The sequence below is a fragment of the Lutra lutra genome, chromosome 3, assembly GCF_902655055.1.
Source record: "Lutra lutra chromosome 3, mLutLut1.2, whole genome shotgun sequence".
NCBI classification, from domain to species: domain Eukaryota; kingdom Metazoa; phylum Chordata; class Mammalia; order Carnivora; family Mustelidae; genus Lutra; species Lutra lutra.
Genome location: NC_062280.1, coordinates 119,013,463 through 119,031,050, shown reverse-complemented (window position 1 = coordinate 119,031,050; position 17,588 = coordinate 119,013,463). Strand labels below are relative to the sequence as shown.

Genomic DNA, 17,588 nt, shown 5'->3' with positions numbered 1-17,588 from the left:
GCTTTTGATCAAGAGCCTGGCAGATTTATCTCCTCAACTGTGGAAGACAGCAAGAGAGTCAAATCAGCCCCTGGAGGTTTTTGAATTTAGACCATTAGCCTCCTACACCACACAGCTCACAAAATAGCAAATGTCTTGAGGGTAGACAAATTGCATTATTTGTGGAAAACCCTTCCCTATAGCAGAACTTTGTCTCCTAAGCACCCTAAGATTGTGGGAGATTTAACTTTAAATCTCTTTCTTAGACTTTTAAAACTTTAAAACCCTATAACTTCCAGTACAATCACAAAGCTCAGCAAATGCCCATTGTGGAAAACTGGTCAGAAATTTGGGACTTCTTGAAGTTTTTAGTGTGTTGTGCCAACCACAACCACATAACTACAAGTTCTGCTAGTTTCTTTTTTTCCTAGAAGACTTCCTTTTTCTGGCCAACCCCAATTTCAGCCCATGCTCAAAACTGACAAATGTCTCTAGAGATGAAGACAGCCAGATCATCAACTCATCTAGAATGAACTCTTTCCAGTCTGGAATTTTAGTTTAATCTTTTTGCTCCCACAGCTTTCCAGTAATTTTTACAATGATTTGTTGTCCCCCCCCCCCATTTGTTACAGTAGGAGCATTGGCCTAATATGACCTATTGCATCCTCCTTAGAACTGGAAGTCCCACTCCCCTCAAATGTGAAACTTCCTACATCACTTACTGCTCTTTTTAGTCTCCCCCCGCCCGACCTCATCTTTCCTGACCTTGGTATTTTCTCTTACTATAGTATCCAAAACATAACTGTTTTAATGGTATTATATTCCTGTGAGGCACACCTTTTAAAGTCTTAACAGTTTCTAAACTCTAAGTAATTAAGCTTAACTACAGATCCATCAATGACATGTCCTAACACGTATTTTAAACAAGCTGTGAACCATAAAATCAATGTAGTGTTTTCATTGCTAAAACCTTGTTTTAATGAAATCACAGAAAATACCAGCATGCACTACAGTACTGTAGGGTAAATTTTTGTGAGCACACCCACATACTTATACATATGTGTAAGTACTGGTCAGTGCTACAAAATATATTTCTTACTGTGGTCAATATTTTCAAGAGTAAGGAAGTCACTAACGTATTAGTTTCACAAATCTTTATTCCATACAAAACAAAACTTTAGACCCATCTCATAAAACAGAATACACTTATTTAAGGTTTTGAGAGTGTACAAAATTAAAATTTGGGTGTTAAATCCAAAGTTTTACATAAGTATATCTTGTAAGGCAATTTCTTTCCCTTAATAAGTAAAATTTATATTGTATATTATTCAGGAAGCAAATCATCTCCTAATTCTTCATCAGCAAAATCATCCTCATCGATTCTTTTTTTGGCTGCAGTTTTTGGTCTTTCTACTTGAGGGCCAAGTGGATCCACATAGGAGGCATCTAGGTTTCAAAATAGATTGTTGTATTAGAATAATAAAGAAAAACAACAAATGTGAAACCAATTTGTCTCATAAGCTAAACTGAACTGAGTGAACAGAAATGCTCCCCCAAGTCATTTAAAATTTTGTCTGTAAATAAAAAATTCTTAATGCCCAATTATACATTTTTGCCATCTCACCAAATCTTCTTCAGACCTGTTATGCTGTAGGAACTGGGTGGGGAATACCAGCACTTGCCTATTTCTTTGTTACTGCTACTTTCATAAGGTTCATTTGTCCCAGGTAAAGCTCTGAGTTTGGCACTTAGTCGTTCACCTTTACTACTGGCACTACAGATCTGGCCACTATCTGAAAACACAAAGATAAAAATGTATTTGTTTAATACGCTGAGAAAACATAACATTACAATATGAATCTTAAAGTACACTTATTTGCCAAGAAACAGGTTGTTTTATTTGGAAGCCAACTTCTGAGGGATATAATTCCTGTTTCCTGAAACTCCAAAGAAACCTCTTGTTGAGAATCTATAACATAGATAAAACATCGTTTAAAAGTAGTCTTTATATGTAGTCTTTCACATGTATGCTTAGTTATAAGTTTCAATTTTGTAGATTCACTGGTGAGAAGTTAGAGACCATGTTGATGAGTATAACCTAGCAAAGAACAAAGAGCAACTGGAGAAACAAATAGGAAGCCATAAGACCAGTATGAGCTGTATCATCAACCTCATTAACAAGGCTGGTGAGTGGCCCTAAAATCAATCAAATGAAAAACAGCAGGAGAGGGTAGGAGAGGACCTAGATCATATAATTACTTTCTTTGAACATTTGGAAAATGTTCATGGTAGGAGAGGATTAGATTTGCCCTCTATAGAATAGATTTTGGCTCAGTGTAAGGAAAAACTTTAAAAGGATTATAGCATCCAAATATGGACTGGCTGCCATGGGAAATATTGCAATCCATATCACTGAAGATTTTCAGACAGGGCTGAAGACTCACATTAGCAGGAAATATTAGTAGTGCTTCTTAACCTTAAATTTCCATTATATATATATTTTTAAAGATTTTATTTATTTGTCAGAGAGAGGAGAGCGAGCGAGCACAGGCAGACAGAATGGCAGGCAGAGGCAGAGGGAGAAGCAGGCTCCCCGCCAAACAAGGAGCCCGATGTGGGACTCGATCCCAGGACGCTGGGATCATGACCTGAGCCGAGCCGAAGGCAGCTGCTTAACCAACTGAGCCACCCAGGCGTCCCTATATTTTTTAAAGAAATACTCCTCTAGCCCCACAGTTTTTAATTCATTCCCTTAAAATTCCCACAATGTCATTTTTTCCTATTATGGGAGCTTCACTTTTAACAAGAATTATCTATCAACATTTACTGATCATTTTTTTTCTGAGTATACTTTATATTTCAGTTTACTGATAATGTCTCTAGGAATAAACCAAAACAAGATGGTCTTTAAAATCCCCACATTTTAATGGTGGCCAACTGCATAAAAATTATAAGTCTTCTCTAAGTTCTTATAAAAAATTACCATTTTCCCCCAATAATATCCTTAGATTTAGGCTCTGAATGGGTCCACATATTTTGGTATATTTTTATTTTTTTTGCTCCTGTCTAACTTTTTGTTACATTTAGGCCCATCTTTTCCATCTGTAAGTGTAAATGCATATTTTTCAAGGGGCTTAAGTGAGCTCAGGTCAAAAAATTTGAAAATCATTGCTTTAGGCAGTATTTCTTTTTTCACTTTTCATATAGATATGGGTTACCTATGTGAATAAAAGAAAACCCTGACATCTCCCTCAGGCAACCATAGCCCTTCTGAAATTCTAACATAGTAAAGGATTCCACTCTTGTAGAACAAGCAAACTTCAAAAAATAAAAACCGACCTTCCTAGAAAAACTTCAAATGTCCAACTGAAAAGCCATGAATATAGTTTTTAAACATTTTCTATTATAAAGACCAGTGAAGGTATATTGTGAATATCCTCATTTCATCACTTTCAATCAACTTTCATGGAGTAACACTGCCATACATGGGCAGCTGTAAATGGATCAATAAGCATTTGTAAGTCTGGGTGGGTTTTATCCCTAAATAATGAAACAAGTTATTATATTCATTTCATTGTAACAACAAACAACAATTACTATTTCCTAGAGAAAAGTTAAAATATCAAGTAACTTCTAAAACCAAGAATCTGGAGATCAATTTATTATCTGAATTATCAATCAATGAATACTAAAACTTATAAATGATACTTTTATAAGAGAAAAATCTTAGAATCATAGAATTTATAGAGTAATAAGGATTCTTGAAACTTACCTATACCAGAAAAAACAGAATATCCCTATGAAATGGACAATGTATATAGATAATTTCCAAAGTAAACAATACAATTGGTCAATTAAACATATAAAAGTATTTAAACTTACTTAGCCTTATAGTAAGTGAAAAAAAGTCAGAACACTACATACTGAGTGATACCATTTAGAAAGTTTAAAAACAAGGCAAAATTAAAAACAGTGTTTGCGTGCATTGTATGTGAAAAGGCGAGAAACTAAAAAAATATAAACTTAAATATATATAAAACATAAAAAAGAAATCTCACAGTGGTTCCCTGTGAGAAAGGGAGGAGATGGTGTGGGAAAAAGCACATAGGTAGGCATAACAGTAATGTTCTGGTTCTAATGTCTTATGATGTTTATGTTTTATGATAGCTTCATTAATTTGAACTTTATATGCTTTGTAACTTAAGAGTGCTACATTGATTCTTTTGTAGGTATCAAGTATTACATAATTTAAACCTTCACATAATTCAACACTATTAAGATGGCCAAGATTTTAAAAATATCAGCTTAGTAAGTGAAATGAACAAAATTTCTGAGATTAATATGGTAGTATATATCAACACTTAATTTTGTGGTCACCAAGATAGCAGAATAGGAAACCCCAGATCTTTTTTCCTCACAAAGACACCAACTTGACAATATACTCCAAATACAATACAATAAATCCAAAAAACCTTCATGAGAACTCCCAAAACCAGTTGGAAGTTGCAGTACCCCAGATAAACTCAAATCAAAGAACAATTGCACTGAAACAGGTAAGAAAAGCCATTTGATTTCAACTGTGTCAGCCCCTATCACAAGCCAGAAGAACTCATGATTGGGAAAAAAAGCCCATGCAGATTCTCCCTTGGGAATGAAAAAGAAGAGTGGAACATACATCCGACATTTTGGCTTTTCAGGGACCTGCGTGAAAGACTGGTTTGTCTTGACTGACTTGGAGTGATGAGGAAACAAAATACCTGGTTGATAGTTTGTTGCACTGCCAGAGTACCTTCCCTCACTGCCCATAGTAGCTTCTATGTGATCAGGGGAAAGTATCTAGCTCATGGCTTCTTCCTGAGCAAGGGTGATGATTAGAGTGGAATGTACATCCAATAGTCCAGCTTTTGGTGGTGGTGGTGATGGGGATTTCCAAAGGCCTGGTCTCACCTGACTCACAGCACTAATGGGGAACTGGCACATCTTGGATGCATGGGGTTGCCGAGAACAAAAGAGGGCTCAGTAGCCTTTGCAGTGCTAGAAATCCTGCAGCACCAAAGACATCAGAAGAAGCAAGAGATTACAAATCCAGAAACCTTTCTATTTAGGAAATTACATGTAGAAGCTGAGAGAATATTCATACCAATAAAAACTCTTGAGAAATTCCATAGTCTCTAGTGGGGTTGATTTGTTGTGACAGTTTCTCTTGTACAAATCCAGCCCCCTAAAACCAGAGAAAAGTGGATGTTTTTTCAAAAGAAGAAATCACAAGAAACATGAAAACACGGCCCAATGACAGAAACAAAACAAATCTTCAGAAACTGATCCTGAGGAAACGGAGACCTATTGATTACCTGACAAAAAATTCACCAAAATAATTTTCTTAAATAAGTTCAATGTGCTACAAGAGAACACACAATAAAATTAGGAAAATGAAGCATGAATAAAAGTAAACTATCAACAGAGATAGAAACTAAAAAAAAACCGAAGAGAAATTCTGAGGCTGAAGAATACAATAACAATAACTGGATTGAAGAATTCACTACAAGTATTCAAAAACAGATGTGATTAGGCAGAATAAAGATCTGTGAACTCAGAGATAGGTCATTTGAAATTACTATATCAGAAGAACAAAAAGAAAACAGAATGAAGAAAAGTAAAGAAAGCCTAAAAGAATTATGAGACATAATTCAGATTTTGGGACTAAACATATCAATGTACATATTATAGGAATCTCAGAAAGAGAGAAATAATGGATGAAAACTTCCCATATATGAGAAAGGAAATGAATATCCAAATTTAACAACTCAAAGCACTCCAAATAGGATGGACCTAAAAAGATGCACATTGAGACACATTATAATCAAACTGAAAATTCAGACAAAGAATCTTAAAACAAGCAAGAAAAAAGCTAATTCATCATAAAGGGAGCTAGCACACAATGATGAAATTTCACAACAGAAACATTACAGGCTATAAGAGAGCAGGATAGTATCTTCAAAGTGCTAGAAGAAAACTCTGCCAACCAAGAATACTATATTTGGCAAAACTGTCCTTCAAAAAGGATGGAGAAGTAGACTTTCCTGGATAAACAAAAGCTGGGGGAGTTTATCACCACTAGAGCTATCCTGCAAGAACTGCTAAACGGAATCCTTCAAGTTGACACAAAAGGATACTATACTGTAAGAGAATATCATATGAAAATATTAAGTGGGGTGCCTGGGTGGCCCAGGCATTAAGCGTCTGCCTTCAGCTCAGGTCATGATCCCAGCGTCCTGGGATTGAGCCCCACATTGGGCTCCCTGCTCTGCGGGAAGCCTGCTTCTCCCTCTCCCATTCCCCCTCTTGTGTTCCCTCTCTTGCTGTGTCTCTCTCTAATAAATAAATAAAAATCTTAAAAAAAGAGAGAGAAAATATAAAGCTCCCTGTAAAGGTAAATATAGAGACAAATACAGAATCTGGTAATACTGTCATGGTAGTACATAAATCACTTTTAATTCAGGTATAGAATATAAAAGATAAAAGCATAAAATATAACCATTAAATTATTTTAATGAATACAAATTATACAAAGATGTAATTTGTAACATTGATAACATAGTGTTGGGGCAATGTAAAGGAGTGAAGTTTTTGTATGTGATTTAAGTTATTATTAGTTTAAGATAGATTGTTTTACCTATAGGATCTTTTATGTAATTCTCTCGGTAACCACAAAGAAAATACCTACAGAAAATGCACAGAAAATGAGAAAGGGTTCAAAATATGTTGTTAGAAAAAAAACAAAAACAAATGAAAAAAAAAAAAAACAATGACACACAAAAGGCAGCAAGATAGGAAGAGGACAAAATAACTAAAGGCATACAAAATAATTAACAAAATGGCAACAGTAAATACTTCCCTATCTGTAATTATTTTAAATATGAATGGATTAAAATCCCCAATAAAAAGACCTAGAGCAGCTGATGGGTTAAAAAAAAGATCCAGCTATGCTATCTAGGAGAGACTAACTTTAGATATAATGACATACACAGGCTGAAAAGTGAAATGATGAAAAAAGATCTTCCATGTAAATGGTAACAGACAGAGAACAGGAATGCCCATACTTATTTCAAGCAAAATAGATTTTAAGTCAAAAACTGTCACAGAGACAAAGAAGGACATTATATAATGATCAAAGGACCAATTCACCAGGAAGACATAACAATTATATATGCACCTAAACAGCAGAGCACTCAATATATGAAGCAAATATTGACAGAACTAAAAGAAGAAAAGATAGTAACATGGTAATAGAAAGAGATTTCAGTATCTTACTTTCCATAATGGCTCAACCAGCCAGAAGATCAAAAGGAAACAGAGAACTTGAACAACACTATAGATCAATTAGACTGAACAGATATTTACAGAACACATTATCCAACAAGGAAAATCCTGCTTTAGACAACTGTCCAATGGCAATTCTGAGCCCTGAGCTTGTGCTTAAAGCTTTTTATCAATATGACTGATAAGTTTAAAAAGTCTCAAATCTTCATTTGTGCATCACTTACAGATATTTGTCTGTAAGTATTTATCTGTCTGAAACATCAATATTCAATGATTACCTATAATAATAATTACTTAGTCATAAATGTAGTTAATACTTAGATATAAGAATTATTTATACATTACTATAAATCTCTTAAAAGGATCAAGTTTTGACACACACACAGAGAGAAAAAGAAATTGCTTAGAAAATTGCAGGAAGCCCCAAGAATTTCAGTATCGGTGAAAGCAGGTACAATAAAACCAGTTTCAGACATTCATTTTAGCCCTAAGAGTAGCTTAAAATGATCTCAGAATGAATAACTGATGATTGGTAAAATTAGTTTAAAATTACATTAAGTCCTAAGGCCCCAGTATACATAAGAATTCTTTGGAAGAGTTCCATAGGAGTGAAAATGTTGCTAAGAAAAAAAGTAAAAGTAAGTAATTAGGCAATGTGTTTTTAACCCTCATGCTGCAGCTGTGCTGTTGGAGCCAACTGTATGGTTCAATCTTTTTAATCTCCTGTTGATTAGAAATCCCAGTCTACATCAACTGGTTAACACTGTTTTCAAACTGGCAGATCATATGAAAAACAGAAATGAATGGTAGTATCCTCAGAGGTCAAGCATTATACAGCAAGAAGTGATTGATTTGATAAACACCAGACCCCCCCCTCCTCTCTCCACACCTTTTTCAGAATAACCTAACTTCATTTCTAATAAGATGCTCTGTCATCTCTGAACTACCCCCTCGTAATTACAGTGACCTCTATGGACAGAACTCCCAATTTCTGTGGTGTTGGCAAGTCTAGCCAAGTGCCACACCTCTTTTTCTGAAGATCACTAAACTAGGCATTTCTTTTCTGGATTCATGTACGAATTCTTGTGACAGGCCTCTGAAAACTCAGAGGGAGTTCTGCAAAGTTCCAATAATCCTGAAATTCCCTGGACTGTGAACATCTGTTTTAAAGGCATTGACAGCATACTCTGGCACGTAGGTGCCACACCACACCTGGGTAAAGTTCAAGAATAGTTGTTTGTGATTTAGGTCAAGTCCAGGAAGTAATTTTTCTTCAACATTCTTTTTTTTTTTTTAAGATTTCATTTATTTATTTGTCATAGAGAGAGAAGCGAGAGTGAGCACAGGCAGACAGAGTGGCAGGCAGAGGCAGAGGGAGAAGCAGGCTCCCTGCCAAGCAAGGAGCCCGATGTGGGACTCGATCCCAGGACGCTGGGATCATGACCTGAGCCGAAGGCAGCTGCTTAACCAACTGAGCCACCCAGGCGTCCCTCTTCAACATTCTTTTTAACATAATTTTGATAGGCTCTGTATGCTTGGCCAATACCTCCATTATCAGCAATATTTTCTCCCATGTATTAATTCCATTGAGATGCTGTCCACCTGCTAGGTCCCAGAGTTTCCATACTGATACACCATGCATTGGGATTGGTCTTTAAAATTATTTGCTGACTGTTGAGTCCACCAGTCAACAAGGTCTCCATCCTTGTTACAATTTCTGCCATTATCATCGAAGCCATGGGTGATTTCAGGTCCTATGACTGTGCCAATACCCCCGTAGTTCAATGAGTTAGACTGCTGGGCACTGAAGAAAGGGAGCTGCAGAATGCCTGCTGGGAAGACTATCTGATCTCTGCCTGAAGAATAAAATGCATTGATTACAGCTGCTGTGCTTATCCACTCATCCTCGTCCACCTTTTCTCGGAGCTTCTTTAGTTGTTTGTTTTGGCTGAACTTCAAATTTTGAATTATGTTCTTAAGGTATTCATCTTCCCTGTAGTCCAACTTGAGGTATTCATTATTCAGTTATTATCGTTTGAAATAATGTCATCAGGATAGCTAATTCTTCCTTTAACAGCTAAGGCCTTTTCCTCAGCTTACTTTTTCATTTCAGTATCCATCCTAGTGAGGTCATCTAAAGTCTGCAAAAAAACCTCACGGGTCTGTGTAATCAAATCCTCAACCACATGTTTATTTTCTCCAGCAAATGCTGCTTCCACGTACTGCCTTCCCACAGTATTTTCCATATTCTCATTGACATTGCTCATGACAATGACATTCTCATGACATTGCTATTTCTGACGTTGTGCCATAAAGGGCCTTGTAGGAAGAATTTCTGGACTCCTTGTAGGTTTGGCTGAGGCTGCTTACAAGATTCATTATGAATTTTTGAAGTTAAGAGAGTTCATTGGAGAGAGCAATGTGATGCTTTACGGTCCTAGCAAAGGAATAGATTTGATCCATGTTTCTCACACAGAAACCCCTTCCTTATACTATGAAGCATAAGGGAAAAGATCACCCTCGTTCCTGCCCTAGTTACCTGGAGTTATAATCGACATAAAAAAAACAGCACATACTTAATGTTTAGATTGAGAAGTCTCATAAAACCGTCACTATAATCAGGATTATGATCAAATTTATCACCCTCCAAAGTTTCCTCTTTTCCCTTTGAAACTCCTCATTCCCACCCTCTGCCCCATTCATCCACCCCAATCTTCAGTTAACTATTGATGTTTTCCATCACTATATTTTAGTATGTGCTCTTTTTAAAAAAACTGGCTTCTTTCACTGTTTTGGTGAAAAACAGTGTCCTTCCATTTAATTGCTGAGTCGTTGCATAGACATGCCACAATTTATCTATTCCCTTGTTGATGACTTTTTTTGTTGTTTCCAGTTTGGGGGCATTTGAAATAAAGCAGCTATGAATATTTTTGTACAAGTCTTTACATGGACACATACTTTCATTTCTCTTGAATAAATTCCTAGGAGTAGAATAGCTAGGTTGTATGGTAAGTATATGTCTAACTTTAATTTAAAAGAAACTGTCAAACTACTTTCTAAAAGAGTTGTACCATTTTATATTCCTATCAACACTGAATGAGATTAACAATTGCTCCACATCCTCTCCATCATTTGGTATACTCAGTCTTTTTTAGTCATTCTACTGGATATCTAATTGTGGCTTTAATTTGCATTTCCCCAATGACTAATGAGTAACTATATTTTCATGTGCTTTTCATTTGTATACCTTCTTCATTAAAATTTTTTGATGACTTAGTTTAAGTAACAAATATGGTGTATAGCTCCAAGAATGTTGAGGACACATGTTTACCTTTCCTAAATTCCTGTGAATAACAGTAAATCTTTATGAAATCTACAGCAAAGCAGAGAAGGAGTATATGTGTGCTGTGGCAGTAATGGCAGGGGAGATAACAACATAATAGATTTGGGAGAATCACTTCCCCCCCCCCACAGCTTTATTGAGGTGTTAACTGACATATAGCATTGTGTAAGTTTATGGCATACAATGTGATGATCTGATGCACATATACATTACAATATGATTACTACCACAGCACTAGTTAACACTTCCAGCATATCACGTAATTACTTTTCTTTTTTTGCGATGAGAACATTTAAGTTCTTAGTAACTTTCAAGTATATAAGATAATATTTTTAACTATAATCACAATGCTGTACATTGGATCTCCAGAATTTGTTTACCTTTTTAACTTCACCCCTGGAAACCATGGTAACGATGATTCTACTCTGTTCCTACAAGTTTGGCTTTTTAAAAAAATTTTTATTTATTTAACACACAGAGATCACAAGTAGGCAGAGAGGCAGGCAGAGAGAGAGGAGGAAGCAGGCTCCCCACTCAGCAGAGAGCCCGATGCGGGGCTCGATCCCAGGACCCTGAGTTCATGACCTGAGCTGAAGGCAGAGGCTTTTTTTTTTTTTTTTAAATTTTATTTATTTGACACAGAGAGAGATCACAAGTAGAGAGGCAGGCCGAGAGAGAGGGGGAAGCAGGCTCCCCACTGAGCAGAGTGAAGGCAGAGGCTTTAACCCACTGAGCCACTCAGGTGCCCCAAGTTTGGCTTTTTTATTTCCATATGTAAGTGATATCAAAGAGTATTTGCCTTTTTCTGTCAGACTTATCTCATTTAGCACATTGCCCTCAAGATTCATTCCCGTTGTTGCAAATGGCAGGATTTCTTTATTTCTCATGGCTGATTAATATTCTATTGCATATATACACATCTTCTTTATCTTTTCATCTGCTGACAGATACTTAGGTGTCTTGGCTATTGTGAATAATGCTGCAATGAACATGGGAGTGCAGATAATCTCTTTAATATCCTGTTTTCATTTCCTCTGGATACAAACCCAGAAGTGGGACTGCTGGATCATATGATAGCTCTATTTTTCAGAATCTCCATACTGTTTTCCATGGTGGTTGCACCAATTTATATTCCCATCAACAATGCACAAGGATTTCCTTTTTTCCACATCCGTGTCAATACTTATCTCTTACCATTTAGATGACATTCTAACAGGTGTGAGGTGATAAAGTCATCATGGTTTTGATTTGCATTTCCCTGATTAGTGATGTTGAACAGATTTTCCTGTCTTTATAACCACCTGCATGCATCCTGTGGAAAAAATGTCTATTCAGTTGTGCCTCTGCCTATTTGAAAATGTATTTTTTTGTCATTGAGTTGTAGGCATTCTTATATATTTTGGAGATTAATCCTTATCAGATATGTGCTCATTCATATACTTTTCCTCATGAAGTGCTTATTCAAATATTTTCCTGATTAAAAAAAGACAACAAATAATTGGGCTGTTTTCCTACTTAGTATTGAATTGTAGAGCTCTTTTTATATTTTAGATACAAGTCCTTTGTCAGATATGTGTTTTGCAAGTATTTTCTCCTATTTTGGCTTCCCGCTTCCCTTTGATAGGATTGTCTTTTGAGAAGTAAAAGTTAATTTTGATGAAGTTCAATTTATCCATATTTAAAAATTTTACGGATCATATGCTTTTAATGTCACAGCTAAGAAATCTCTGGCTAACCCAAGTCACAAAGATTTTCTCCTGCAAGTTTATACTTTGCAGTTTTATAGTTAGTAATATGATCCATTTGGGTTTTTTTCCCCCAATTAATTAACATGTAGTGTATTAGTTTCAGAAGTAGAATTCAGTGATTCAACAGTCTTATATAATATCCAGTACTCATTAGAACACACACCTTCCTTAATGATCCATTTTGAGTTAATTTTTAATATGGTGCATGGTGTAGATCAATGTTAATTTTTTTGCATGTGGATTTCCAATTATCCAGCACTGCTTGTTGAAAAGACTATCCTCTTTCTACACAATTGCTTTTTGCACTTTTGTTAAAGGTTAATTGACTACGTTTGTTTGGGTCTATTTGCAGACACTACATTTTTATTCCATTGCTACATATGTATCAAAAGAAAAACTTTCGATGTCCACCTTTCTGGAGTCACATACAACATCTGTTTTACCTGTTCATTTGAATATTTACCCTCTACTAGTTTGGAAGTTATACATCCATTTCAATTATTTTTATATTTACTAGATATATTTAGGCATATTTTAGTATGTACATTTAACAGAGTCTAAAATTAATCAGTATCTTCACCTTCTTCCCAAACAAGCGAAGATCTTTGAATACTTTATTCTATTACAACTTACATCCCTGCCTTAAATATTACTTCAGTCCAGGAATTTAGCTTTACCTTAATTTTAAAAAATTTGACAACATAGAGTATTGCCATTTTTAAAAAATATTCAAAATGTAATTAGACTTAGTAGACTATTTACCATCGTATTTGCTTTTTTCTTTTCTTTTTTGTACTTCTGGCTTTTCCCTCCTCAGCCTGAAGTACCCTCTTTGCAATTTCTTTTTAATGAGAACCTATTGGTTAAAAATGCTCTAAAATGACTTTATATTGTGTTCATTCTTGAACTATAGACTCAATGGCATACAATTTCAAGTTGATAGTTATTCTGTCTTCACACACTGACAATGTTCCACTATTTCTGGTTTTCTTTTTAGACTGATAAAACTGAAACAGTTTTTCTGCCTTTCATATTCCGTAACTTGGCTATGATATATGTATTATTTATCCCATTTGAGCATTATCTCACTTTGATAATTTGAGGATCTCATTAATTCTAGAAAATTCTCGGCCATTATTTCCTTTTCCTCATTCTGTCTTTTTTTTTTTTTTTAATCTCATTCTGTCTAACCCAATTATACGTAGGCTAGACCTTTTTTCACTACATCCTTCATGTCCCTCAATCTCTATTTTCTATAACCATGATCCTCTGTCCTTCATTTTGGATAACTCCTTCAGCTCTATCTTCCAGGTCATACATTCTCTCTTCATCTGATCTAATCTGGGATGAAGAGATTAGAGAGAATCATACATTCTCTCTAATCTAATCTAATCTATTTGGGGCCAGCAAACCTTTTCTGTAGAGGGCCAGAGAGTAAATATCTTAGGCTTTGTGTGCCATATGGTTTCTGTTGCAGCATGAAGGCAGACTGAGCATGGCTGTGCTCCAGGAAAACTTTACTGATAAAAACAGGTGGTAGCTCAAGCCAGATCTGATCTGTAAACTGTAGTTTTCCAACCCTTTATTTAACCATAAATTTTCTAATAGGTGGAGTTTCTAATTTCAATTCTATTTTTCATTTTTGAAAGTTGTATTTTGGTTCTTTTCAATCTGCTTAGTAACTTTTATATTCTCTTATCCCTTTGTCATACTTAAAATATACAAGTATTGCCCACTATCTTGATCTGATTCCTATGTGTCTATAGTGAGAATTTGGACAGTGAGGGATTCTGTGCTATCTAATTCTTAAATTTTAGATAACAAGTATTTAAGAGCTCAGGTACCAAAGGATAACCACCACATTGTCAAAAAAACTTATCTGAATTATTCAGTTCTTGAATTCAGATAACAAGAGATAATCTATATTCTCACTTTTTTTTTTAGAGATTTTTAGAATTTGTCAGAGAGAGAGAGAGAGAGAGTACAAGGAGGAGGAGCAGCAAGCAGAGGGAGAAGCAGGCTCCCTGCTGAGTAGGGAGCCCAATGTAGGCTCATCCCAGGATCCTGGGATCATGACCTGAACCAAAGGCAGGCACTTAACCAACTGAGCCACCCAGGCATCCCTCTGTACTCTCACTTTCAAAATATATTTTTACCTAATTAAAACATCTCTAGTCTTTTAAAATGGATTCTACAGTTTCTTTTGTTCATTCATAGTGCTTTTTCCTCATGTGCTCAGACTTTTTAAAATTGTACGTTCCTATTCTTTGTAACTTTATCTGAAGTATTTGAGTCTTATTTATAGTATATTCCTTCAGGATAGATTTAAACTTGTTTCTCCTAGGTACCTGGGAGCAGCACCAACTCACCTCTACTTTATGCCAAATTTTCAGTGTGGGGTTCCTTTAGGATCCATATTACACAGGTAATATATATTCTAGCTCCAAAACTCTGTGATTGATTATTTATGGTTAGGAATTTTCCAGGGAGTTTTCCTGGTTTTTTTTTTTTTTTTTTTTTTAATTGTTGTTGTTATATTCCAGTAGTACCAAGGTGGAAATCCATCCTTTGTGGGGGAGATCCTTTTCTAGTTGACCCACTAACAGTATTTCCTGTTAAGGATCCTGTCTTTATAAAGGAATTCTTTGAATTGACCTCTGACTTTTTGGGGGCCCCCACTGTATTTCTTGTTCCCCATGAATGGTCTAGGCTCTAGGTCAGCAGGGATTAGCTAGGACAAATGCCAGTTTCTGCACTTATTCCTTTGGACTTATTTTTTTTATTTTATTTTTTTTTAAGTAGGCCCGACACCTAGCATGGATTCTAAATCAGGGCTTGAACTCACAACCCTGAGATCAAGACCTGAGCGGAGATCAAGAGGTCAAATGCTTAATCAACTGAGCCACCCAAGTGCCCCTCTACTCATTTTTAACCTCCAAAGAGTCTCCCTTTTTCTTGCCAACTCATCCATGCATTTAAAAATTTTTTTTTATTTTCTTTTCTTTTTTTCTTCCTCTTTGCTCCCCTACCCCAAGTATTCACCATTTTTAGGGAATGCTATTCCTGGAGGTGTTTCCCTGAACATTCTGTCCATCTTACTGTCAGAAATAGAAGTAATAATTTCGTAGTCAGCAGGAACATACATAAATGTTACTAAAAAGGTTAAGTCTAATCTCTTTATTTATTTTTTTTAAAGATTTTATTTATTTATTTGACAGACAGAGACCACAAGTAGGCAGGGAGGCAGGCAGAGAGAGAGAGGAGGAAGCAGGCTCCCTGCTGAGCAGAGAGCCTTATGCGGGGCTTGATCCCAGGACTCTGGGATCATGACCTGGGCCGAAGGCAGAGGCTCTAACCCACTGAGCCACCCAAGCGCCCCTATCTCCTTATTTTTCAGGTGAGAAAACAGGCCTAAGGAGGTAAAGTCACTTGTTCAAGAGTTCACAGTTAGTGGTAAGGCCATCAGCAAAACCAAGGTTTCCTGATTGCCAATCTATTCCTTGCCCATTCTACAATTATGGCTTTTTGGCAAAGTGTGTAAAGTGTAAAGTGTGGCACCTTCCATACAGTTGTGAAAAGTTTATATGAGTAAGTATGGCCTTATTCATATATATATTCCTACCATATGGTATTCCAGAATATGGCTGTCTTAATAATGATAAATACCCAGACAAAGTAAATTCGCAATCTCTTTTCATAGCCTTATGTTTTAGACCCTTTTCCTATCCCCAGAATAGCCTACACCTTCCTGTCTTTAAAGCCCCTTGCAATCTTGAGATTTGGGGGAAAATCTCATGATATTTCCGCTAGAGGAGAGACTACATCCTGCCTTGACCAATGTTTTTACAAGGAAACTCATACCAAGAAGGCAAACTATTTGCAACATTTTAGAAAGTTAAGGTTTTAAAATATGAGTTCTTTTTTTGGTGAGAAAGTGTGTTTTATAACATAGGCACTATTCATGAAACAAATTAAGTAAAGTTAAGAGGCTGACTACATAAATTTTCACCATTCTATTCAAATAAAAATGAATACATTTTCCAAGGGAAGACAGTCTTTACTTATTTAGAAAGAGAACAGTTTGTTTCCTCTTCTCCACCTTCCTGCATCCCATACACTCCTTAAATCACTGGAATCCAGTTTTTGCCCAGCAGTGTACTGAGACCACTTTCTTTAGGGTTACCATCATTATCTTCACTGAAAAATCTAATAGCCTTTTTTAGTTTTCAAGGCCCAATTAACCAATCTCTGATAATTCTCGAACATCCACCCCCCTTCCCTTAAGCTAGACCGCCTATCAACCGTCCCTGATTTCTTATTTTTTGAAAGTGCTATCTAAAATGAAACCTTCTAAAAAATTCTTCCTATTCCTCTGAATATGTTACAAACACAGTGCCCCTTACTCTTTTCAATATCTTTTTAAATGATTCTCTTTTGGTGAGCTGTAAACTCTGATTTCACTATCCATTAGACATTAAAAAAATATCTTTGATCTCTCTCCTCCCATCTCCAAGATGGCACCTACAAAGATATGATCGCTATGGAAGATCTTCTCTCATTCAGTAAGTATAAATAAATTTTTGTTTATATCTAGAAATACTGAAGAACATCACACAGCACTTTTGAGACCTTCAGCATGAATCTACTATCCGATTTACATCTATGTACTTTGTAGCATAACTTGCAAATGATCTATTCTCTTGTTATGACAAAGCTGATCTTCCTTTGCCTCTGCCACTTTTGAAAGTTAAGGGGCAGTGTACCATAGCTATGGATCCAAAGTACCCTTCCAACCCCTACTGTTTAAGAAAGTAATGGCATTATCAGCTCAGATGATATAATCCTCATATAATTTTAGGAGGCCCATTGCTTTGACCTAGTTTTACTGTAAAAACTTCAGATCCTTTTTACATTGTTTACATTGCAATTCTCAGTTTAACTTCACCCCTTACTCCCTACTCCTATTGGCCTAATTGTATTATTATCCAATAAAACAGCTAATAGGGACATATCAAAATTGGAAAAGTTGACTGTGATAGCTACTATAATAGGCAGTACTCAGGTGAAGAAGCTGTGGAGGGAATCAGTAAAGATGTATGCAATGTAGATAACTGATTTATCACACTTTTTTAAAGCTCATTTGGGCTGAGCATGGAGCCTAATGTAGGGCTTGAACTCTCATGACTGTGAGATCAAGA

The 17,588-nt window shown here is 35.9% G+C and overlaps 1 protein-coding gene across 5 annotated transcripts in view; it reads right to left on the bottom strand.

Annotated features, from left to right (window-relative positions):
• Positions 1-1,118: 1,118 nt before the first annotated feature.
• IFT88 (intraflagellar transport 88) overlaps positions 1,119-17,588 on the bottom strand; it is a 162,155-nt gene continuing 145,685 nt past the window's right edge. For 4 of the 5 annotated variants that reach the window (XM_047722866.1, XM_047722862.1, XM_047722863.1 and 1 more), the window contains 2 exons: positions 1,662-1,772; positions 1,119-1,425 (listed from right to left, as the gene is read on the bottom strand). In XM_047722866.1, the coding sequence (XP_047578822.1) occupies positions 1,304-1,425; positions 1,662-1,772 (233 nt within the window). In that variant the 3' untranslated portion in view covers positions 1,119-1,303. The remainder of the gene's footprint in view (positions 1,426-1,661; positions 1,773-17,588) is intronic. The other variant, XM_047722864.1, reaches the window with a different exon arrangement.